The sequence below is a fragment of the Rhagoletis zephyria genome, unplaced genomic scaffold (genome assembly GCF_001687245.7).
Source record: "Rhagoletis zephyria isolate East Lansing unplaced genomic scaffold, Rhagoletis_zephyria_1.1 Rzeph_scaffold_08737, whole genome shotgun sequence".
Taxonomy (NCBI): Eukaryota; Metazoa; Arthropoda; class Insecta; order Diptera; family Tephritidae; genus Rhagoletis; species Rhagoletis zephyria.
In genome coordinates this window covers 1-26,261 of record NW_016165817.1, presented here as the reverse complement: position 1 = coordinate 26,261, position 26,261 = coordinate 1, and the positions used below count along the sequence as shown (strand labels likewise).

General features: G+C 35.2%; 1 protein-coding gene across 1 annotated transcript; it reads left to right on the top strand.

The window, feature by feature from the left end:
• The first annotated feature begins 3,559 nt into the window (after positions 1-3,559).
• rdgB (retinal degeneration B) lies at positions 3,560-14,561 on the top strand. The gene is made up of 16 exons (XM_017631415.1): positions 3,560-3,578; positions 4,375-4,682; positions 4,804-4,951; positions 5,088-5,279; positions 5,386-5,808; positions 5,885-6,150; positions 8,615-8,644; positions 8,804-8,879; positions 8,944-9,234; positions 9,302-9,958; positions 10,021-10,188; positions 10,251-10,388; positions 10,596-10,744; positions 11,100-11,918; positions 11,998-12,170; positions 14,324-14,561. The coding sequence occupies exons 2-16, from the start codon at positions 4,605-4,607 to the stop codon at positions 14,352-14,354; spliced, it is 3,639 nt and encodes a 1,212-aa protein (XP_017486904.1). The 5' UTR covers positions 3,560-3,578; positions 4,375-4,604; the 3' UTR covers positions 14,355-14,561.
• Positions 14,562-26,261: the final 11,700 nt, after the last annotated feature.

Here is a 26,261-nt window from a genome sequence, read left to right as displayed (position 1 = left end):
CATTTTTCTGTAGACTAAATAAATAAATAAATAAATAAATAAATAAACACATATGTACATACATTAGGGAGCCCCGTGGATAACTTGCAGGTTTCCCTAACTGATTCATAAATTTTGTTAAATTTAATAAAATTTTATTTGCTTGGCAACGGTTTCGACGAAGCTTGTTTTTCCTACAATGAATTTACAGTTGGATATTTTTTTTTTGGTAAATGTGAGAATATACCTTAACGTACAAATAGATATATATACTTATCCAATTTCATGCATACATACATACATGCATATGCATCCGCCGTAAAAATTATTAGCTTCATTGATTGCAAAAACATTAAAAGTTGCTGTACTGTATTTGCGAGAGTTTTCCTTATTCTTCAATTCATTTTTATATTTTTTTTTTCAACTTTCCATTGATTAATTGGCAGCTTAGTCAACAGATTTTGGCAAACACAGTTCTGCTTTTAAATGATTGTAATATTTCAACTGGTGTATATTTTACGAAGTGTTTAATGCCTGTCATTTCTCAAATATATGAAAGATTTTTAAAATTACAAATTTATTTTTCTCTTGGAGTTTATAAAAGTAAATCAAACACTTAAAATTTTTTGTATACATATTGCTTAGGCCGCATTGTTAGGAAATCGAAAAATATGCAGTACATATGTTCAGATTTGTTTTGCACAGAGTTAACGGGGAAAATTTATGGGCCGAGTATCCATATGTGAATCAGCGTTGAGGCGAAAAGAAATTGGGTAATATTTGATGATTATGATGATAATGAAGGGCGACAGAAGGTGTATTATATGCTACAACAATTGTGTAAAAATGATCGCTGTCGAAGCTAATGGAGGCTTTACAAACGTTGAAAAGGCCGGTATTGACGACAAATAAGGTTTTACTGAACTTAACCGAACAATATTTGTGGCTCAACATAGTGGCTGAACACTTCTAATTATTTAGAAAAAAGTGAATAGGCGGCATACACGGTGCGTCTGACTCGCGTGTATGCCGCCTATGAAGAGTGTTCGATGCTCAGAAACCTGGCAAATATCAGCTTTTATTTCGTTGTGACCAACGAAAAGGACCAACAATAAACCCAGACCACCCAGATACCACATCCACAGTTGTGAGCGCCCAAGAGGCAAGCTTAAAAATTAGTGAAGCTGGCCAGAGTATACAAAAATATCTGCTTAAAATTAGATCACATAAGAAAAGCTAAGAGAACCTCATGATAAAGCTTCTGCGGCAATGTAGTGAGCTCGTTCGGGACTAAAAGCTGGGTTGTGCAAGACTTAGACTTGACTTGACTTACCTAGAAACTTAGACGTGATTACTCAGCGTGTCACCTATTACATTTTCTCTTTATTTTGATTCTCAGCACTTGTATATGTACTCGTAAATTTTAAACATTTAGTTTGTTTTTACACCAAAATACCTTAAAAATTACTATTAAAATATATGTATTTACCCGTTTAATTTGTGATTGTTTTTATTAAATTTTCTGTCTTTATTTGAAAGTTTTTTTTTCGATTGCCAGATGAATTACATTTATACAAAAAATTATATTTGTGTCGCATATTTGTAGGGATTTTATGAAAAAATGAAATGGCAGCATAATTCTCTCACGGCTCTCTTTTCACTTAGAAATTTAACTTGGAAATCAAAATTCTATTATTCTCCAAGTTTCTAAGTGAAGTTGGTTTTTTGAGTAACTACATACACGCGCTGCTCATTTGCCAGAAATACAATTTTCAAGTCAAGGCAGGTCTAAGTCTTGCATAACTGAGCTTTAAGAAAATTCCACTCTTAAGTACCATTGTTCTGGAGCTTATGAACACAGGGGATAGAACATGGACACAGAATAGCGAAAAATTACTAGCGGCCTTACTCATAGTAGACCTTTCCACAGGAGCCAATGGGGGAGGGGGTTGAGAACGCGAAGGATCGGGTTGAGAACCCGAAGGAGCGAACCAGGCTGCAAACAAATTTAGTAGCTCTGGGAAAGATAGAAGGGTCACTAAATACATTGAACTTTATTAGCCTTGCTTCAAAAAACATGAACATGTACTATAAACATATGTACATATCTTAAGGCTGAATTAAGCTAAATTATATCAAAAAAATGGAGGACTATAGAAGTGGTCTTTCACAATAAATTAGATGCCTATACGGCTAAAATCTTTTCTGCTGAAGCCCTTTGAGCTACTATCACGTCATTAGATGAATTGAAGAGGTAATGGAAAGTGGGGAATACACTAAAGGAAGTCTTTCTAGATTTACCTTGAAGCATTTAACAGTAATTCGAAAAAAAGTTTAAAAAGATGGGACCGCCTACGCTCCGAAAAATTACTAATTTAATTTAATGTTAGACGCGTAGAAATATCAGGCGGAATGTGCATAAAGGTGCACTATAAGGAGTAATGTTACCACCACTTTTATAGACGCTTGGGGTTAACAAACCACAGATGAAATTAGAAGGATGAACATATCATCGTTGAAAGTACAAAACCGCGTATCAAAATAATGCAAAACCGTGTATGAGAGGTTGCATAAATTATTGTGTAGAGAGTAAAACACCCATATTTCAAAGTTGTTCTCTTTTTTATAAAGCAATCGTATTTCTGTCTAGTAAATTTCAGAACGAATGGATAAGGCTTGAGCCAAGAGCTTCGGTGAGGAAATCCAATTTTTGGCAAAAAATGTCAGTTACGCAGTTTTGTACTTTAAACGACGATATCTATATGTGTGTGATAAGTGTCTGACCACCCTCAGTTATCTGAAGACCTCAACTCTATATGCCATCAGAAAAAGGGGTACGGAAGTGAAGTAGAGCTATACTCCTGTGATAGAGCAGAACCAAGTAACCAGTAGCAACCTTTTAGGCACATAAGAGTACATTCGCATGCCTTCTCGCATTGGTCATTTTCGACTAATTCTTGTGAAGCCAATATTATTCACAAAAAGGAACGTTTAGAGGATTTGAATGATCAGTAGAATGGTCGACTTTAGGACAACACCGGCAAGAACTTAGTATTGCCAACTGTCGAGACATCTTACGCTTTGGGTCAGCTTGGATTCAAGATGCGTACTTAGTCACAGTAGTATAACGTCATACTTGAGAGGACGAACAGACTAAGTGATAACAATAAGAAGAAAGGACGCAAGACTTCTGGAAATGGGGCACTGGTGCTATCAGCAGCGCAACCGTTCAATGGTCGGGTGTAGGAAGTTCAACTACTCTATGGCGCATTCGAAATGGGGCCTACAAATCGGCAATTTAAACTGACACCCTGGTAATATTCCTCTTGTTTGAAACTGAAATATTCTTGATTTTCGAAAGCCATGTTAGAAACGCTATTTTGAATTTCGGAAAGGTGCTCGAAGCCTCTGAAAGTAGACACGCTCATCTTTAAAATATACAGCTTTCGATTACTGAAAATTTTGCTCGCAGTCATGATCTGATTGACATGGAATATTTCAAATTTATGTTAATCTTTATTAATTTTTTTGTTTTTTTTTTGGGCTTTTCAGTAGAAAACCCAGATAACACTGTAATCTTTTAATTGCAAACAAAAGAGGTATACTATTTTTTTTCAAAGTTACATACAAATATTTCTAAAAAGTTGCTTTTTAAACCTTATTTATAATATTATAATAGTAAAACACATATCGGAAAATAATCAATATTCTAATCGGGCCTATTGCTAAATCCATCGTAGGTTCGATTTTGTGAAATTTTCTAAAATGCTATAACTTAATTCGAATCGTTACGAGCGTATACATTAGGGTGGTTCTTTTAAAATTTCAATAGCTTAATTTTGTATGGGGCACAAACACCTTTATTTTGTTCTACGGGCAAAATAAAGACATCCATCAAAGTTAAAAAATAAATAAAAAAATAAAATTAGAGGTCCCTACCAGGGTTTCAGAAAATTTAAATTTATGATGAGAATCGCAAAAATTCGACCAAATTTTGACTTTGCATCTAATAAATTTGTTATACTATTGATACTTATTCACAAAAATTTATAAACTCGCTGAGGTATAGCTGGTCTAAGTAAAAATTCTGTATAATTTTGCCGAAATAAAAAAATAAAATTTTTTCACACCCTGGTAGCGATCTTTTAAACTTTTAATTTGGAACTTTTCGTTGATATTTTTGTTTTATACGTTGAACAAAATAAAGTGGTGCTCCATAATGTTGACATTTTAAGTACCGCCCTAGTATACATATTACGTTTCAATGGAATCATTATCATAAAATTCCTGAATTAAAGCTTAGATGAATTCAGCAATGGCCTTGAAGATGTACAAATGTATACTTATAAGTAATCGTGAATTCACAACGAAAATATGTATGCTTCCATTTCACAGAATTCTACTCCAGATTACTTACTTCAATACAAGACATGAACCAACCAAGTAGTACTCGCCCGAACATACAAAGCAAAAACTGCTTTAACAAAAATGCGTTAGTAATTAAATGTAACCAAAGTAACTAGAAAGTTGGAAAGTATTTAGTCACAAGTAACTGACTACAGACAAAAATACGCGTTATATGAGTCCACCCCCTGAAAAGAGTTCGGCATTCGCAGCACAGCAAAATGTTGATAAAAGAATACCGTATACCCTTACCGCTTACGGTCGAGGAATATCGCATCGCACAGTTGTATATGATAGCGGTAAGTGGCGCGCGCACCACATTATTGGCCAACAACATTGAACTTGCAATCAAAGCAAATAACGAGTTCATATAGTAAATCATTAAATCAAATTATCTTTTCCACCCCCCTCTTACTGCAGAAAAAAAGTCGCGAAGAAAGTCATGGCGAGGGAAGTGGCGTGGAAATTATCATTAATGAACCCTACAAAGATGGGCCCGGCGGGAATGGTGGGCAGTATACGAAGAAAATCTATCATGTGGGCAGCCATTTGCCCGGTTGGATAAAAAGTGAGTTAAGTGGCAAGTGGTTAATGAGAACTACTCAATTAAATTTAATGAGCGTTGCTAATTCCAAACTTAGTTATTACCGTTTTTGTTGCTATTATTATAAATTACGAGTACTATAGCATTTTTTGCCACACAGGTTTATTGCCAAAGAGCGCCCTGACGGTGGAGGAGGAGGCATGGAATGCTTATCCCTACACACGCACGCGCTACACCTGCCCCTTTGTTGAGAAATTTTCGTTGGACATTGAAACATATTACTTCCCAGATAATGGTTATCAGGAAAATGTATTCAATTTGAGCGGCAGCGACCTGAGAAATCGCATTGTGGGTGAGTGTTCAACAAATTATTCATTTCAATCTTTTTAGCACTTTCATTTCTTTATAACTGCATATTTGACACACTTTTTTTTTGTGCGCGCTATTCTCCATTGCAGACGTCATTGACATCGTCAAGGATCAACTCTATGGCGGTGATTATGTAAAGGAGGAAGATCCTAAGCTATTTGTATCTGAGAAAACCGGCCGCGGTCCATTGAGCGAAGATTGGCTGGAGGAATATTGGCGCGAAGTGAAGGGCAAGAAGCAGCCCACAGCACGCAATATGTCGCTTATGTGCGCCTACAAAATCTGTCGCGTCGAGTTTCGTTACTGGGGTATGCAAACTAAGCTCGAGAAATTCATACACGATGTGGCACTGCGGAAAACCATGGTGCGCGCACATCGCCAGGCATGGGCGTGGCAAGATGAGTGGCACGGTCTGACAATTGAAGATATACGTGAGATTGAGCGTCAAACGCAGCTAGCGTTGGCAAAGAAAATGGGTGGTGCCGAAGAGAGCGAGAGTGATGCGGAGGATGGTGCGTGGAGGAGTTAAAAAAAAATTAATTATTTTAAGAGCAAGTTTTGCAAACTCATTATTTTTATTTTAAATAGCTGATAGCGTGGCTGACTTGCATGCGCGGCCTATTGCAGGCAGCACGGGCAGTGAACTTCGAAAGTCTGGTGGCGCGCCTCCACCTATTGTTACCCAAGAACCGCCAAGCGCTGAAGGAACCTCGGATGAGGATGAAGAGGAGGAGGCTGCACAGGAAGTGAGCGCACGTTCACGTTCGCAGAGCATACAAATGACTAAGGCGAAATTTGGTTCGAAAGGTGCACTGCATTCACCAGTTGGATCGGCGCATAGCTTCGATTTGCAGGTATGTTGAAGTTTGTTTTGCGAGTTTAAAATGTTATGGGTGTAATCATTTCGGAACGTTTTGGTGTTGGAAGTGCTGTTTTACGTTTTTTTTTATTAATGTGAATGTTGCTCATTTTTGCGATATATGTGACTGAATTTGTGCCTTCTGCTTTCAATGTGCGCGTGTACTTTTGAATATCTTGGAGAGCAATGAAGTAGCTGAAAATTAAGGACAAAAATAGACAATGGAAAGGCTTGAGAATTTCTGCAGGTAAATATTTGTGAAACGTTATCGGGATGGGACTTCTGTCAAATCGTAGACAGCACCTCAGAACCTAGCAGACTTCGTAAAACACTATCATGAGTTCTATCTGCAGCTTCCAACCATATAAGTCACCGGAGACAGAATCATCTCCGCTGACCTGCAAATTGTGGAAGATTTATTTGCTCTCGTGTTGGTGGCCTTTTTTGAAGCGATTATCCGATTAAGGCCCACTACCACAGGACTTAAGACTGAACAATATATCTACGTACCACCTTAAGGGCTAATGATAGACACAAAATCGGAAGCAAACTCTCGACTAACCAACACGCCTAAATATATCAAGAGCACTGCATTTACTCATGTACTTAGTTTAGAAATCACTGCACTACAGAGACTATACTGGATCTCCTTTTAGAGATCGCGGTGCCTTTAACAATGTCTACCCGAAAACGAAACCACATCCGGGATTAAGAAATTTATCGAACGAGTATAAAACTGAAGGGTCTTAAATTCGGAATTAGGTGAGCGCCCAGTTAGATATCAAGAAGATAGCAGGGAAACGGAACGAACGAAATACCTAGGGCTTATATTGCATAGGACGCTTAGCTAGGGAGGATAGAGCAGCACAGCCAATTAGCAATGTAGCTTCTGTGATTGCAGAACATTGCCTAATCGGCCGGCAATATACGAACGTAATATCCCACGACATCTGTAGAAGCGATCAAGATGAGAAAGATGAGGAAACAATATTGCAGTATTTGGTGTGAGATCCAGCACGAACACTTGTCTTCCGAAGCGGATAGTCTTCAATAATTTGGAATATTTTTGAGAATTTTGCAAACATTTTATCCCATTCGGCACCACAACCAGTGCTGCCAGGTTGCCGATTTGGTCGTCATTTCGACGGGTTTTAGTTGCCATGACGAGTTGACGATTTCGACGAACAATTTATGATTTTTTTTCAGTGCTTCATTAGTGGATAATAAAAATTATATCCTTTTCAAAGCTGGTGCGAGATTTTGAATGCCGATTTTTAAATTGTTTATTTTTATTTTTTGCTTTTTTAGAATACCTACTATTGGGCTTTTAGCCCTATAACACAGGAATCTAAGACCCAAAATAAAAGTTTTCTATATATTCTGAAAGTGAAAGTGAGGCCTATTTTTTAAACTCTAAGGATTTTTGAAAAAAGTTTCCGTACATCTTATGTACAATACATATACGAAACGATTCAAAATCTGTACATAAAGAGTAAATATGGGTATGCATTTTTAATGATATCCGGATACTATACCATACGGGTAAAAATTATATTTCCCCTTAAGTTTTTAGGCTACTTTCCAATTTAAAAAGTTCGATATAAAAATCGCTGATAAATATATCACTTCTATCACGAAATTTTGTTTTCAGTACATTAATATTAATTTTATTTAACTCAGTGCATAGATATATATATTTATTTTTTGTCTCTTGACTTGACGGTTTTTTCGGGAACCAATTGGCGATTTTTCACGTCAACGACCTGGCAACACTAATGGGCGGGTTAAATACAGCAACTTAATCTAATCTCGAAGTACATAAGTACGGTTATTTCGTAATTCTTTGAGATAATTGAGGCAATTGAAGAGCCTACTGCCCTTTGGTACTCAACGCGTTATTTATAGTGGTTTTATGTGAGTTTCCTCTTAAGCTAATAGTTATTATTTTGAAATCGAAAAAAATTTTAATGTTAAGATCTCACCCCCAGGAATTTTTGTAAATGGAATAAAATATACCCGTATTATTTGTTAAAAAAAAAATTAAAATTTTCTTCTCCCCGCATGTATTTTTGAACCACCCTAATGCCCGGTCTTATGTCTCGTGATAAAATGCCCCTGAATTGACTGATTTTTGTGTGAAAGAACATTCTAGAAAGCGACCTCTGAAAGACAAAATTTGTACACTTTAGTTTTACGATCCTTTGAAGTGGTTTTAATTTTGAATGAGCTAAAACAGTTTTAAGTGCAGTTTCATTTATTTGTAGCCAAGTCAAGGCCTTTTTGGCCGCCATTTCACGCAATCCAACTAAATTAGTTTTTTTTTTAACTTCTCAAAATGAATGCCTTCAAGATATTCAAGTACCTTTTCTTTGTTTTCAAACTATGCATTTTTCTGCCTTCCCTATATTTAATATAATTGTTTTGTTTGATATTTTTACAAAAACGAAATCTACTAATAGCCGCATGCTAAGAATGTTCACCATAAAAATGTAAGTTTTTTTTATATATGAAATGAATGTATTTAGTTCTTTTGTTGGGTTACTTGAATTTCATGTAGAAATTTTCCAGTTTCCAAACGAAACTAAAAATGCACAATAACTTATTGTTCATCAAACCAAAAACTAATGCAAATAAATTCGCCCTTTTAGGTTGCAAATTGGCGCATGGAGCGCCTGGAGGTGGACACCAAATCCAACTCCGATGAAGAGTTCTTCGATTGCGTTGGTATGTACTGAATTACAATTTTTATGTATGTTACCATCTCTTATAACTGTTTTTTTTTTCTCAGATACCAACGAGACCAACTCCCTCGCCAAATGGAGTTCGCTTGAGCTGCTCGGCGAAGGTGACGACAGTCCGCCACCGAGTAGTGGTGTCGCGTATAAAGACAGTCAAGAAGACAGTATTTTCAATCAAGACTTCCTAATGCGTGTTGCCTCCGAGCGTGGCAATAAGCGACAGCTGCGTTCTTCGGCTAGCGTAGATCGCACCCATGATGCGTCGCCACCGGGTTCGCCCGGCGCGCCATCTTGCTCCACCACCATACTCATACTTGTAGTGCATGCGGGCAGCGTCTTAGGTAAGTAGCAAGGAAAATGTGTTCCACTCAGCTATGCATTTACTTATATTTTTCATATTACCTTTAGACGCCACCAGCGAGCTGACCGCCAAGAAGTCAGACATTACCACATTTCGTGGCGCTTTTGAGGGCGTTATGCGCCAACATTATCCCAGTCTATTGAGTCATGTCACAATTAAAATGGTGCCATGTCCCTCCTTTTGTACCGATGCGCTGGGCATACTTTCAAGTCTTAGTCCATACTCATTCGATGCATCGCCATCGGCGGCGGATATACCAAATATAGCTGATATACCAATTGGCGCAATACCACTGCTATCGGTCGCTTCGCCAGAATTTCAAGATACCGTTAATAAGACAGTGACTGCAGCAAATATTGTCTATCATGAGTTTATTAAATCCGAAGAGGGTCACGGTTTCGCCGGTCAAGTGGTAATGCTGGGTGATTCGATGGGTTCGCTGTTGGCCTACGAGGCGCTATGCCGTAGCAATGGTTCGGATGGTGGTGGAAGTCGGTCATCGCGCACCGACGACGATGACCGCTTCAATGACTCGGATTTGGATGCAAAACGTCTTTTGGTGGCACCTTCGCCGCGTCGTCGACGCTCATCGTCGAGTGATTCTCGTAGTGGCAAATTAGATTTTGAAGTAGGTGATTTCTTCATGTTCGGTTCGCCGCTTTCCATCGTGTTGGCAGCACGTAAACTGCACGATGCCAAGGCGGGTAAGTGTTTTGCAATTGAGGGAGGAACAATTGCACACTAAGTCAAATTGTTTTCTCCATAGCGCTGGCACGCCCAAACTGTAATCAGGTGTACAATTTATTCCATCCTACCGATCCAATTGCTTCCCGACTGGAGCCATTGCTCAGCGCTAGGTTTTCCATATTGGCGCCGGTAAATGTGCCACGATATGCCAAGTATCCGCTGGGTAATGGGCAGCCATATCATTTACGTAAGTATTTCATATATTTCGATTAACATTTTTGTGAATCTAAATCGTTTATTTTCCTGCAGTGGAGGTCATTCAATCGCATCCACAGCATTTTAGCGATGCTAACAATATTCTGGCCGGCCGACGTCTATCAGATGCCTCAATGCAAAGTACTATTTCTGGTCTAATTGAAAATGTATCGCTAAGTACAATCCACTCACGTAAGTTGCTAGTAAACACTTAGAATCCTTAGATACTACTGTAAAGTTCTGGAAAGTAAATTTTTAAACACATAGTTAGATTTTTCCTATTTTTAATCCCAACCAATGTTTGTGAAGTATTTTTAAAATGATTTTAGTACGCATTTACAGCGAATTCTTTTCAAATCACTGATACTTATTTATTAAATATATCCTATTTATTTCCAGTTCAAATGAAATGGTGGGGCACAAAGCGTTTAGATTACGCTTTGTATTGCCCGGAAGGCTTGAGTAATTTTCCAGCTCATGCCTTGCCGCATCTATTCCATGCTAGTTACTGGGAAAGTGCGGATGTAATTGCGTTCGTTCTGCGCCAGGTGAGTATTTAAGTAAACAAATTAATTAATAAACGACTTAGAGCTTTTTACATATAGTTTTAGCGCAGTCTTTCATGTATTGGTGAAAATTAAATCTGTTCCCAAAAAGTGTTCCTAGCCAACTAAAACTGTTCTCACTCTATAACGATTGCTTTCTTCTCTGTTAAGAGTTTAAGTAAAGATTATGTATGTTTTAGAACTGATGCCATCCCTAACTAACTGTACCCACTATCCACTTTCCTTTTTGAACAGGGAGTACTGTTTCGTTTCTTCGAATCACCTCTCAATAAATACATAGTTTTGTTTTTCTTTGTCAAACTAAGTACTTAATTACTAAAAAAAATTAAAATTTCAGATTGGCAAATTCGATGGCATTCCATTTGTCGGCTCTGCCGATGACAAAGACACAGTCACCTTCCATCCAAGTCAGCCACGTGAGAAATGGATGAAGAAACGCACTTCAGTTAAACTGAAAAATGTCGCTGCTAATCATCGCGCCAACGATGTTATAGTTTTAGAGGGACGAGAACAACGCCTCAATGCACGTTTCATGTATGGCCCTCTCGATATGATTACTTTGCACGGCGAAAAGGTCGATATACATCTAATGAAAGATCCACCAGCTGGCGAATGGACATTCCTTGCCACCGAGCTGACCGATAAAAATGGCCGCATTGCATATACCATTCCCGAACAAGTCGCATTGGGCTATGGCATCTACCCGGTGAAAATGATAGTGCGCGGCGATCACACATCCGTTGATTGCTATGTAGCCATAGTGCCGCCAATGACTGAATGTGTAGTCTTTAGTATTGATGGTTCCTTTACGGCGTCAATGTCGGTGACGGGGCGTGATCCGAAGGTACGCGCTGGCGCTGTTGATGTCTGTCGCCATTGGCAAGAGTTGGGCTACTTGTTGATCTACATTACCGGACGGCCGGATATGCAACAGCAGCGGGTGGTATCATGGCTAAGCCAGCACAACTTCCCACATGGGCTGATCTCATTCGCTGATGGATTACTCACTGATCCACTTGGTCACAAGACAGCATACTTGAATAATTTAGTGCAGAATCATGGAATCTCAATTGTGGCTGCTTATGGTAGCAGCAAAGATATAACTGTTTACGCAAATGTTGGTTTGCGGGCCGATCAGATATTCATTGTGGGCAAGGTAAGTTTGTTTGGGTTAGGGGCTGGACGATGGGCAATCGTTGGTACAGTATTTGTATATATATATTTTGCATTTTTAGGTTAGCAAAAAGTTGCAATCGAGTGCCACGGTCTTGAGTGATGGCTACGCTGCACATTTAGCTGGTCTGCAGGTAGTGGGCGGTTCTCGTCCTGCCAAGGGTAATGCGCGCATGGTAATACCGCGTGGCTGTTTCAATTTACCTGGCCAGGCATCGAATCCACGTCGCAGAAGGTATGTGAATGGGATTGTATAGAATTGTGTGTTAAATGTTGTAATGTCCTCGTGTATATTCTTACACGTATTGATACTAAATAGTTGTACATATGTATTTATAAACAAACACACCGAAAGACTTGGCTAGAGGGATTTTACTTAGTTAGCTTTTTTGTTTATGTTTTTCGTTTTTGTTTGGATGGTCACAATGAAATTAATTGTTTTGGTTCGCTATTTTTTGTAAATTCTTCAATTATTTTGTAAAACAAAAATTAACTGCAAATGAGTAGTTTTTACAAGTTATATAAGAAATAAGCATTATTTTCTGTAAAGTGTTATCAATTTATCGACTTACTGTTCATTTATGGAAAGGAACTGGTACAAGAGCTTTCAGAATTTTGAGTACTTTTTCGAGCTTGGTGCAACGTTAGCGCATCTACACAATCTTTTGCTCGGCAAAAACTGAAATCTTCATTGAGCGAAACTTAGAACTTGAATCTGAGCCCTAGAAAACTTGTTTTTTTTTTTTAGAAGACGCCACCAGTCTGCAGGTCATTGTTGATCATTCCCAAAAAAATATTTTCTTAACGAAAAACTTAAATGCATAGATGAAGCAGTTACTGATTAATAAACCAATTTAGTAATTTTAAAGAAAACTGGTTCTGTCAAAGTTTTGGTTCTGAAATTTGAAAAGTTTTAAGGATCGCCTCATACCCACAGGCAAAAGATCGTAGTGCAATAATTCTAGCTGAGTTCCTAGACTTCGAAGAATATATAAAGAGCGTGGACCGAAAATAATAATTGTTGGTATTTATGCTATATCCTTCACTAATTCAAAGTCCTGAGAATGTTGTACTCAACGTCACTCAATATAGCCGTAATTCCTCACTACCCCACATTCAGCAATTTTACTTATTAACGAGCCCACCCAGGGTGATTTGGCCTCATCTTGAAAATTCGGAAACGTGCGAAAGTGCAGCCGCCGAAGATTAACAATATTTGTTGAGTCGTACTACTCAATATTATAAATATGAGGGTTTTAGTTTTTTGGATGTTTGTTACTCAATCACGTAAAAACGGCTGAACGGATTGATGTGAAATGCTGCACTTAGATGGGGCTTAGTGCCTGGTTTTACATAGAGGATATTCTTTAAAAAAATTCGCAACCTTTTTTTATTGAAATAAGTTACAAGCAGTTAATTAATATATTAAATAAAATATTACAACAAACGAAAGGACTACGAAAAGGATTTATTTCGAAATAATTTTTAAGAGGGTTGCCACTTGCTCTTTAAGTTAAAATCAATTTAATTAACATGTTAAATTTAATAATTTTATATGTGTATCAAATGAGAGAGGTTAAAAAATCTTTATTCCTGAAATATTTGTGAAACAGGTTGCCACCTGTTTAATTATTAGTTTAATTAACAAGCTTAATGAAATATAAAAATATGATTACCAGACACGAGAGGTTTAAGAAATCTTGATGGTTCTTAAGAGGGTCGCCACCCAATAAATTTAATTAAGTTAGAATAGAACTTTTATTTCGAATTCAAACGCTAGAGGTTTAAGAAAGATTTTTTCGAAAATGTTTTTTGAATAGGTTTGCCATACCATTTCTGTCGTGTTTCTTGACCGAACTGAATGTTTGTTTTACAGTTTGAGAGATGTTTTAAGGTGCCGCAAAGCAAGCGGTGATTGGCTAGTAATTTATTAATTTCAACGCATTGGCAAGCCGTTATAGAGAATGCTCAGCCTGTAACCGATATTTGAATGTGAATTGTTCTCAGATGTTACTGATACGACTCGTCGTACGTTAAGTTTCGAGGCGTGTTTAAATGCTTGAGTATATCTACCAGAACATGATTTTCATTGTGACCATACCAAAAATTAAACATTTCACATCACTAGTTGTTCTAGTTATTAACATCTTAAATATGTATAGTATGTGCATAAATAACTAAGTTTGTAAGTACGATAGGGAAAAACATTTGTCTGGTTGTTGAATAGCGATGTGTTGTTGTTCGAATTTTTTAAAACAATTTTATGTTTTACCAATTTTAACAAATTACTTACTCTTTGTGTTTATATGTTTTTCGAAATAAGATTGAACGTTGATATTTTATTATTTTGTTTATTTTTCTTTTAAATAATTATGTTTACCTTAACAGCAACGCATATGAGAAAACTGCAGACGAATGAGCTACTAATATATGTAAATATGTACGCATATACATACATACGTATGTACGTTTGTAACAAGCAGCCAGTGATGGGAATATTAACAGCACTTAGCTTAGTATTTTCTAAGCGAGCAAAATTTAGACGAATTTATTTGTTTTATTTCGAATTAGTTAAACCAAAAACACATATCATTACACATTAGTGGATAAAAGTGTGCAATTATTTAGCGAAGAAAAAATAAAATAAAAAATTTAAAACACAATATAGTATTTATTTAGATTAGTTTATGTAAATAAATATTTATAGCTGTGCATATGTATGTCTGTACTAATAACTAACAAATGCAAATGAAGTTTTTTATTGAATTTGAATTTACGATGTGTTTCTTTCATATTGTTTCTCTCTGGATTTCATTTCTTACCCCATTGACTTTCGTTTATACCTGATTTAAACGTGTTTATATGGACACATTGCAAACGCTTCCACAACCGAAACTACCAACTCGAAACATCATCAAAAAAAAAAATAAATTAAAAATCGAAAACAACCAACACCTAAAACCACCACCATATCATCACCTTTTCCGCAACCTATTCGAAACTTCGTCGAATATTTGCTGTATACAATTTTTATTTCACATTTTAAAACCACCAATTTGAACACCACACCACAACCACCCACCGCTATCCTCATCAACCATTTTGTGCCGTTTCTTGTGTATTTAGGCTGCATGAGCAACCGGATGCTTTAATGTAAATTGCGAATGTCACACCTTTGTCTCGTACTCACCAAAACCACCACCACCAACAACAACAAGATCATTGTATGCGAAACGCAAGTAAAAAGCAAAAACAATCAAAGCTACAACAGCAACAAACAAGCTAGCAAGCAAATAAATCAAACAATAAAATGGTAAATTTTATTAACACCTACGCTTAATTTTTAAATAAAAAAAAAACACGAAAAAACATTCAAATCAGCAATTAAATAAAACTTTGACTTAAATTAAACAAAAATATAAAAAAAACAACTACACAAAAATTATGTTAAAAATTGTAGATTAAATAAATTTAAAGCTAATTTAAAAAACATCATTAAAAAACCAAAAATATCTACACAAAAGAAACCAAAAACTAAATTATCATTCATAAATAAACTACACAAAATTAGTTGAAATTTAATATTGTAAAATATTGGTACTTTTTCTTTTTGTCAATCTGGTCACATTGTGCGTTAATTCGATTGGTCACAAATAATCTTATATGTATAAATGTATATCACCATAAGCTCTATTTCTAAATAAGTCTCATCGAACACGCTTTTTTACTCATAATTTTTTTATTATTTTTGTTTTGTATGTATACTCTCTTCCCATTTCATCAACAAATATGTAACTGCTATCTCTACTGCATCCATCATCACTCCAACACCGCTACGTCTTTATCTCTTTCTCACTATATGTGTAACTATCCTACACCGTCAACAACAACAAACTCAATCAAAATGAAATAACAACAATAGCAACGAAACTGGATTATCTTCGCCCATTCGCAGTGGTTACCTGAAGCGAAAAACCTATCTAAGTCTTCACTAAATGTAAATACAAAAAGAAAAAAAAAACAAAAGATGAGCGCATTAGAAACGTGTTTCCAAAATGCACCTGCGCTGGCATCACGCTACTTTGGATGACACATTCGTAGAAGAATAAGGAGAAAGCATGAATAATGGAAAGCAAAATTTTTTAAATCATAAATCGTCCAAAGATTTCGGCAGCTAAATACATTAAAAAAAAAGAACAAAGAAATGTCCTATAACCTCTACGATGCGTCTTTTGTCCGCGCGGACGCCATACATGTCCACGAAGCTTAAGCAACATATACATAGCTTAGACGTAACTCCCACATCGCTTAGAGCGCATAGTTCTGTAGTTAGCGCGCTGCCACACTCTGCTTCCTGATCCACTTTACTTAGTAATCCCAAAATAAAAGTGCAAAAAAAAATCGCTGCAAATTACATACAAAACATTTATGAAGAAAAAAAAACTAAATTTTCCTTAGAACAGAAATTAGAGGTTTATGATGATGAAGCGGTAATACAGCATTGATTACTAACCGATTCATTTGCAACCACTTAGTGCTGCATTAGAACTTAAACAAATGAGAACCGAATGCAAAAAATTATTACGTAAATCACGCCTAAAGTGTCACGTGGTAAGTAAGATTTTAAATTCTTTTTATAAACTATTTTCGCATATTTACTATTCGGATTGCTACTTTTTACTTGAAAACGTAAGTAATTTAAGTTAAGTCTAAGAGGAGGGGCTTAGATGCAAACTGTAGCAAATAGGATAGTCTAGTATCTAAGATAGTTGAAGATACATAAGTAGATAAGATAGATAATTCTCTCCTTGCATATTGACCCTCAGATCTATTTCACTCGATAGTTGAAGATAATCCTATAATCTATGTATTAGACACACTGCTAATAGTTTGAGTTGGGTTTGAGTATCGTTGAAACATTCAGACAAACCTACGCCAACTTTTTAGATATCCACAATACTACCAGTTGTATAATTATAATTTTTTCATTCTGGCAACACTTACTTGTGCTTAAATTATTGTTAGAAACCAGGCTCGGAGCACAACATTGTGTGCGGTATTGAGAAAAGCTAAACATTCTAGAGTTTCTTAAGGCATAAGGCCTATCTCCGAAATAAAGGAAAGTAAGCAATCTTTTTTTGATAGCGGCGGTATCTGTTGTTGTTGTAGCGGCACTTCTAAACCAGCAACGATTCCTTGTCTTTGCCCCAAGTGCTGCCGGCAAGCGACTTAAGGACCTTGTTGCGGCTCTGTACTTTATTGACGACTGCGGTTGTGTGATCCCTAAAATTTTTGGGTTGTTTACTGTCGATGCCATCGACGTGTATACCTAGTTCTACCCTGACCTCCTTCGTCCAGGTGGTGAAGAGGTTTCGCCGTTGATTTCGTTGGGGAGAGTGTTAGGCTCCTTGCAGTGAAGAAGCGAGAAAGGCTGGAGAGATAGTCGTTTACTTTTGAGCAGAGGTCATCAATTCCATTCCCGGTATTCCATTCCCACGACAGCCGGTTCTACGACGGTCGGGTTTTACCCGACCAAGGACTGTTGTTTCGGCGACCTAACCCCGTTTAGATCGGCGATATCCCTCAATCATTTTTCGTCCATGGAGCAACTCCTTGCAGCCGGATTGCTCCGCATCCTTCTTCTCCGGGCGGACGTTGAGCCCAACCCCGGACCAGAAACATACTTCTTCTGTGTTTGCTAGAATTGACTCCATCCGAAATCCACTTCGGTTAGGTGCAACTCAAGCAACGGATGGAGTCACCTAAGATCCTGCTCTGGTCTTAGGTCTCACCGGGAGTGGACCACACGCTATGTGGCCGCCTGTTGCTTAAGCCAAACGGCACAATCAGCATCCACGGCTACCCGCTCACGTAATGCACCCAGCATCCGAAGAGCTTGCACGGCTCCTAGAAACTCCCCTGGGCAACAGCAAACCTCCCAACCCCCACCTCCCCCACAGTCTACTGGGCGGTCCAACTCGCGTATGCGAGCCAACCAGCAGCTCCTTGTTGCCCACACCATCTGCTTCGTATGCCAAGACAGAATATACCGGAACGTGACATCAGTCAAATGCAGCTCATGCCTTGGCTGGTGTCACTTCCGCATATGCTCTGGCCTATGCACCACACGCGAGTGCACTACCAACTACAGTGCCCCATGCTGTAGAGCACCGCTGACGTAAACAACACCGCTCTCATTGCAGCCACCCACCAACATGCAGCAACAGCAACCGCGTCAGATCCAACAGGCCCAAGGTAGACCCCACGCTTCCCTCATCCTCTTGAATTTACAATAGATATTGCCGTCTTGGGCAAAAGTATACCAATAGAGGGATGGAAATGAAAATCTGACAAGCAATCTAAAAAGAATGTTCACTTATTTAGATATTGACCTCACTATCTGTTAGATTTGTTTAGGGGAAAAATGTGTAATGAATGATTTGGCAGGGGAAGACTTAAGTTTTTTGGCGAAGTTCAGTTACAAGCCTGCGATATATCTAGGTCCTAAAATTCTACTGCAGTTTTCACAAAGGGCGTATAACTTTCTCAATCGGGCCTTTGATTTATGAAGTGTATTTGAGGCATTAGCCAGCCAACGGCATTCAACCAGCATGTTTTGTCTAGATATATATAAATAAGTTACAGTTTTAGAGACCAGAAGTCAGGAGGATTTTTGCTACGGTGACCCCTGTTGACGTTTGGTTATTATAATTTTTGTGGAGCATTCTTTAAAACAGGGTAAAAAGGGATCCGTTTTGTTTAATGAGTTCAAGTGTTATATTGGAAAATATGTTTCTAATTTGCATAGATTTACCAAGATAATAATTGTGTTTAGGGCCGTTCTATGCATTTATTAAAATTGGATTTTGGACCAAAAAGTGGAAAACTCTGCCCACTGTAAAAAATAATTTTAATTAATTTGACTACATAACATAATTAATTTGACAGTGACTTAAACAAATCTTCACATGTCAATTTTTAACCGACTTCCAAAAAAGGAGGAGGTTATCAGTTGGTCGGAACATTTTTTATTTTATTTTTTTTTTTATGTATGTTACCGCATAACTTTGGACCACGTCAACCGATAATTCTTTTTGCATCGGAAAGGTAGTGTCTCAGAGGTGGTCCCATACTAATCTGGTTGAGATCCGATCAGTGGATCATGAGATATATATATATATATATATATATTTTTATATGGGAGTTGAAGTCGGTTTTTTTTTGCTAAAAATTACTTGTTTAAATATTCACAATTTTTTCCAAATTAAAATTCTTTGATTCTTTTTCTCTAAAAATTAACCAAAAATATGTATGTAAATAGAAGCTCCAAAGTTTATGAAAAATTTAGTAAAATTTCATAAAAATTTCGTACATTCCTCTCGTTTTTTTTTTTTAATTGCAGCCGGGCTTTTGTGGATTTTTTCATACAACCAATGCAATTTACTTGAAACTTGCATTGTTTTTACTAAATTTATATGGGCTTTAAAACAGCATACTCAAAAATTTTCTAAAGGTTAACTTTTATAGAATTTTTAAAATTTTTCGTTTTTTTTTTAATTTAGTAGTTTTTCAAAATTTTGGCATAAAATTTGAAAGCTTTGTTTAATGCATTACTTTTATAAAAAAAATTAACTTAAAAAAATTATGAATATTAAAAAATTTAAATTTGTAGATGCATTTGTTTCAGCCACTGAATAATTTAGAAAAAAATATCAAATTCAAAAAAAAATTTAAAAGATAAAAGTAAAATTTTACTTACCTTTCCAAAGCTGTGAAAGAAAAAGAAAAAAGAATTACTATAATCTCAAATATAAAGTAACAAAATAATAATATATGAATACTATTTGTAGAATATACACATATGTATTTTAAGAATCATTATTTAGTTAGTTTAACAATATTTTCTCACATTTTTTATAAAAACTACTATAGTCCTAAAAAATCCTTTAGGAAATTAATAACGATCAGTCCTTAGAGAGAGAGTCTTACAAAAGGTAGTCATGAGTATTTAAATAATAAGAAGTCTTATTCGAAACAATTATTTTGGAAAAAAATCTCCTTTACTTTATTTTATAATATTTTGTATATCAAAATATACATAAATACATATATCCGAAAACTTAATAGAATTATTCTATTTCAGAAAATGCATTGAAAGACTACTTTGTATTTGCATCTTATAGGTACCTGGCTAGAAAGACTGTTTCCTCCTGTTGTATGATGGTGTTTCAATCTACCTAAATAATAAATGAGTGTTAAATGGATTTAAAGTTAAAAGAAAATAACGGTGTTAACCAAACTAAAAAAAAAAAACAATATATAAAAAAATGTAAGACAAATTATATTGTGGCATTCACACTTGCCTGAGTGTCAGCTTAATTGGTTATGCGTTTATATTTTTTATTCAGTTTACAACAATAAACTAAACAACAGAATAATAATTTTGTACCACATAAGCTGATAACCAGGCAAGTGTGAACACTCACAATGCTTCAGAAAGTATTTTTGAGAAAGAAAATATACATATAAATTTTAATGCAAAAAACTAAAAAATACATACAAACATACACATTAAACATATTTATGTATACACCTAGTACTATGTATACTAAAAACATAAAAAACACACGCATACCTTTTTGTACTATACATACATACATACATACATATAGAACATACAAACATACATTTGAAACATATGACAAAGAACAAAGTTCAAATTGTATTTAATAGAGAAAAAAAGGAGTTACTCAAATTATCTAAATTCAAGCATACATTGATATAATTGGTATATTGAAAAAAGTAAAAATAAAAAATTACATACAACAAACAACTGTGAAGAAATTCAAAAACAAAAACAATCTAAAAGCGATGTAAACGCTCATTTTAAAACATAATTTGTTGCAAAAAAATAAAATAAAATATTTAAAAATATATATAACACAAAAATTAAAAAAAAAAAACAACTACATACACACTTACATATAGTATGCTTGGAATTACTTTAAAAACTTCCACTTTTCTAAAAGCCAGCAGCTTATATTTAATCAAAAATAATTTAGCTACTTCGCTAGAATTGTAAAACCGTCGCGACGCTTCTTCAAGCAAATGTGTTTAGAAAAATTTTATAAAAAAATTATAAAATTTTCAAAACCATACAAACGTACATACTTCAATTAGAATTTATTAGAAACTCTTTATGAGCAAAAATTATTATGTACTAAGATTACTAATTAGATCTCTCTCTCTTTCAGCGTGATAGCATTCGAAAAGCATTTTGCATTTACATATTTGTGTGCGTGTATGTTAAAAAGAAACGAGATACATTTATTGTATGTAGATTTTTAGCAATAAGTGTTAGCCAATTGAACAAATAAACAAAAAATCATGTTTAGTCATTTTAATGAACAAAATTTTTCGATGATTTCCAACTATGTAGATATTTTACATCACATTATTCGTAAACTGTTATGATATTAGTTCTCAGGTGAATTTTTAAGCTGCCTAAAAGTAGACTATACATGTAGGAGAATTGAAAATTTTCACTAAAAACTGCTTGCATTGTAGTTTTGCAACATAAATATTATTTAATTTTGTAATACTCGTACTGTCAAACAGTTTCTTTCTTTCTAATGAACGTTGGGAGAAGTTTACGTTTTTTTTTTTTTTTAATTAAGGGATTATCTGGCATATGTATATTCGAACGGTACTTGAACCAAGATATGCTTAACATAAGCGCTAAAAAATTATCCGACCTTATTTCACTATTTTCATGGAATAGCCAACTTAGCTGGATTAGCTAACCTAAGTCTAACTAAAAAATGCATAGTTTGTGGAAAAAATAAAATATTCAGTCTCAACATAAATGCCTCAAGTAATTGTCTAATAATTTTGTTTAGCCTCCTTCAAAACACATATTTTCTTAGCTGCAGAACTTTGAATTGAAATAATATATCATAGACACTATCAGTAAAGTAATGAACAGCGCCCTAAAAATCATTGACCAACGGACATCTCAAGTGTGGTTAACACGAATAAAATAAACCTGATACTCTGCACAAGAAGATAAAAGCTCCCAGTTTGGCGACCTCCGAGGCCGGGTAGCATCGAGTTGTCAATTGAAGATCAAACAAGGTATCTGGGAGTAGTTTTGTATAGTAATCTGCTGTGGAGGCGCAATGTTGAGGAGAGCGAGTGGAACGCAAGCAACGCCCCAAAATAATGCTGGGAGTTACTTGGGATCATTTGCCCTAATGTATTGGTGCTACACAGCTCTAATCAAACCAATATTGCTCTATGTCGCTTTTATGTGCTGGAATGCCGAAAAAAAGTCATAATACTTCGGGCCAATGGCGAAGGTTCCGCGCGGCTCACGACACTTTGTATCATCCAACTGTTGAATTCTACTCCAAAGAGCTGCTCTAGAAAATTCCCTCAGTTTACCACCCATTGACTTAACCGCGAAAAACAGTGCCACGAGCAATACAGTTTATATGGCACCTTGCTTTAATTGGAAACAAGGACTCCCCAAATCGTAGTGGGAGTGGGTGCCGGTATTTACTGCAGGGAACTGAATGTCAGGCGGGCAGCAAAGTTACCAGACCAGTTCAGGATAGCAATCGAGCTAGCCTTAGCGGAAACGAGAATCTACTTCCCAGCCAGGCAGACTAAAATAATCATAATATAGTGAAATTACATAATTTCAAACTTTGGACATGTGGGGTTCGCGTTGGCTCGGATTTAACGCATCCTGTAAGTCCAATTTTTGACATTCGTATCTCGAAAATGGTTCGCCCAGTGTTGTCTTCCACAGAGTCTTACAGAGAAGTAAGGCATTCACCAAATATTTCTTTCACTATGTCGATCGTTTGACGGACTGTTTCGCATGTGGCATCGTCCTGTTGGAAAATAATAAGTTCATTCCGCACTCCATGAAATTGGGGTACGTTCCTGTCGTTTTCATTTTTAAAGAGGTAAGAACCAACGAATATAGCGGCCCAAAAAGCACACCAAACCGTGATTTTTTGGTACCTTGTGAATTTCTCGTGGATGCTCTTTAATCCAAATGGGGCAATTTTTTATTGGCCTGTTCATTGGGGCAAAAATGAGCCTTTTTTAATATTTTTGTGCTCAAGCACTCAGAAGCAAAACGTGACTTTAGATAATTTAATAAAAAAAAAATAAACGAGGCGTCCTAATGTTCAGATGTACGTACTTACAGTGGGGAGAAAAAGTGTGTAAATATATGTATGTATATGTTTTTTAAAGATTAACATGTTTTTCATATTAAAACTTTTTGGTTGATGCTTGAATAAAATACCGTCCATGCTATAGGTAAAACAGCTTTAATTAAAGTTACAAACAAAAAACGAAAGGGAGAATTTTTAAAAATTTCTAACTTTGTAATATGCATTTGTTAAACACTTCTAAGTATGCAGTTTAATAACTCATGGCCATGACAAAAGACCATAACCCAAAAAAAAATTAAAAATTAAAAATCAACGGGATTTTCTAGAGTCTCCAAACTTGCAGTTTGTTATACTAAAATTTCATGTTATAAAGCTGCATACTTAGACGTGATTTACAAATTCTAATCAAAATGTTAGAAAAATTTAACGAAAACTTTTAAGAGTTTTCCAATTGTTTTTCTTTGGTTTAAAACTTTGATTAAAGCTGTTTTATTAATAGCATGAACAATTTTTTAATCAAGCATTAATGAAAAAATGTTAATATCAAAAACATGTTAATATTAAAAAAATAACAATGTTGACACTTTTGCTCCTCACTGTATGTGCATCTATAACTTTAAATAGAAGAAAATCTACCCATAAAATATAAAAAAAACATATTTAAAATTATCGTTAACAAGAGCAGCTTAGTGTAGTTTTTCAAATAGCATCGCTTCGGTGTACCAAAAAAAAAACAACTTGCGAAAATAAGCAGTAAATGAAATAAAACCTAAGAAAAAGTAAATTTACAAACTACAAACAAATTGTTATGATTAAGTAAGAGAAAAAAGCTGTTGAATATTTACAAAAATTATACAAGTGAATATTTATGTACATGCATACAAGCCTACATGAAAACTTACAAACATAAATGATAGTTTAGGTGCGAAAATTATACTCATAATATGCATAGCCTACATACATAAATACATACAGACAGACATAGATATATTTTCATGGAAATATACATACTCATTGCAAGAAAGAAAAGAGGTTCACAGGCATATTTTGGATAAAGAAAAGCATATGTAAAGCAGTTACATACATATCGTTACCTTAATATATGTACATTTATATGTAGAAAGGCGCTATCTCACATCGTCACCTAACTAAAAATCCAAAAGTCACTTTTTGATTGATTATGATGCATTTCATCTAAGTTCCGTAACGTTTTATGCAATAAAAATGTTTAACTAGTTACGGCTTTTTTGCATATTCAGTGACGATATGAGTTAGGGCCCATCTAGATTAAGGTAAAGATATGTATATACATATTTAAATATTTATATATAAAAAAAAATGGCTTGCAAAAATTTAAGACAAAGTGAATTACATAAATAAATACAATTTGCGATATTTGTATGAGCCTAACTACATAAATAAAATGGTTCAATGTTAGTACATATTTCCAAAGTGTTGAGCTGTTAATTTAGATGTATGTATGTATTTCGAATTTGTGGCATTTGTTGCCCGCACTACTTTCGGTTTGAAACCCTACCAAGCATTATACTATATTATACAGATGTAAGTATTGTAAATTACCTACATACATGCATACATACACGCTTATTATAAATAAAAAAAATAAATAAAAAATAAAAAATAAAAAACAGCTGAGAACAACAACGTTTATCCTTTTGTTAACTATTGTGTATGTAAATGGATTTTTGTGGTGAAAACTAAATAAAACAATAAATCAAAATGAAAAAAAAATTTTATCTAAAACTTTTATTTGATAATTTTGCATTATCTCGTCGTTAAGTGGTAATTGGAGTATGTATCATTCTTATTTATTTGTATGTAAATTTGTGTATATATGTATATTTCAACCTTAAAGTTGTGCAGCAATGAATTTCACAAAATTTCCAATTCGCTCGACAATTTGACTCGACTTCGAGATACATAGGTGATATGAGGAAGGGATGTGATATTAAAACTGAAATTATTATTCCTTTCCGATATACATATGGGAAAACGAATTCGTCAAAAAAAAAGAAATTACATTTGAAATTTTATACTTCATTAAAAAAGAAATTACATTTGACACTATAACTCTAAATAACTATAATTTTTAATTTGAAAAAAAAAACATTTTTAATTTGTTTCCTTATGCATTGATATGACGAAAAATGTGTGCCACTTAAAAAATGCCATGTGGAAGCAAACTTAATGACAATTTTTCTTAACGTTATGGGACAGGTATTTTTTAATGCCCAAATTTATCGTTTAAATTTATGCCAGGGCATTTAGAGCCAAGTGGAAATGTGGCATTAGAAAAATGTTTATAAAATCGCGATTAAGCTTTCAATAAGTACTAAAAAGTGTTGTTAGATTCTTTGAAATAATTTGTGGCTTATTGTGTGAGGATTTCGATACACGAACGTCTGATATAAGTACTCCGAGTTTAAGTAATTTTTTTTTTCTATCACAGTATATTGTTTTGATTACGGTAAACCAACGGAGTCAACGTACAGTGATTTCAAACTGAAAAATTATGTTCAAAAGTTTATTTTAAATGAAGGCTGACTCTTTAATGTAAAATTGAGTGCAAAGTGCAGATAAGTAGCAATTTTAAAGAAAATGAATTCCCCGTTCCTGTTGATTAATGTTACATAAAAGAACCTTGTTGAAATTATTAAAGGGTTTCCGCAAATTAAAAAATTTCCTCCAGAATTAAATCTTGTAGGTATGTAGTTTTATAGCATTTTCAATTTTAGTATAATAAAGTGCAAGTGGTTATAAAATCGTGTTGATTTTTAATATTTTTGTTCTATTATTCTAAATTGCTATCACACTTTTCGTCTGCGAATGAAAATGGCTGGCACCAAATTTTGGAAAACGCTTAGCGCCATCGGATAGTCCATACAAAAATCTATAGAAATCATAGTTGGCGAATTTGTTTTCCAATTCTCTGTCTGCTTCCCAGTAAGTCGAAAGGTAGCTCGTTTTCACTGCTAAGCTAAGTATGGCCCAAATCACCGAAAACGAAATCAAGGCGAACTGTTTTTTCTCAGATTTCGCAGATTTTTTATTATATCTGGGTCATATACAGTGTTGCCACTCAAAACCTGTCCTCCCTACCAAATGTTTTTTTAAAA

Coding starts and splice junctions, on each gene's coding strand:
- rdgB (XM_017631415.1), top strand. CDS start 4,605: ATGTTGATAAAAGAATACCGTATACCCTTACCGCTTACGGTCGAGGAA. Junction 6,151..8,614: donor CGCATAGCTTCGATTTGCAG/GTATGTTGAAGT, acceptor ATCTACTAATAG/CCGCATGCTAAGAATGTTCA. Junction 9,959..10,020: donor ACTGCACGATGCCAAGGCGG/GTAAGTGTTTTG, acceptor TTTTCTCCATAG/CGCTGGCACGCCCAAACTGT.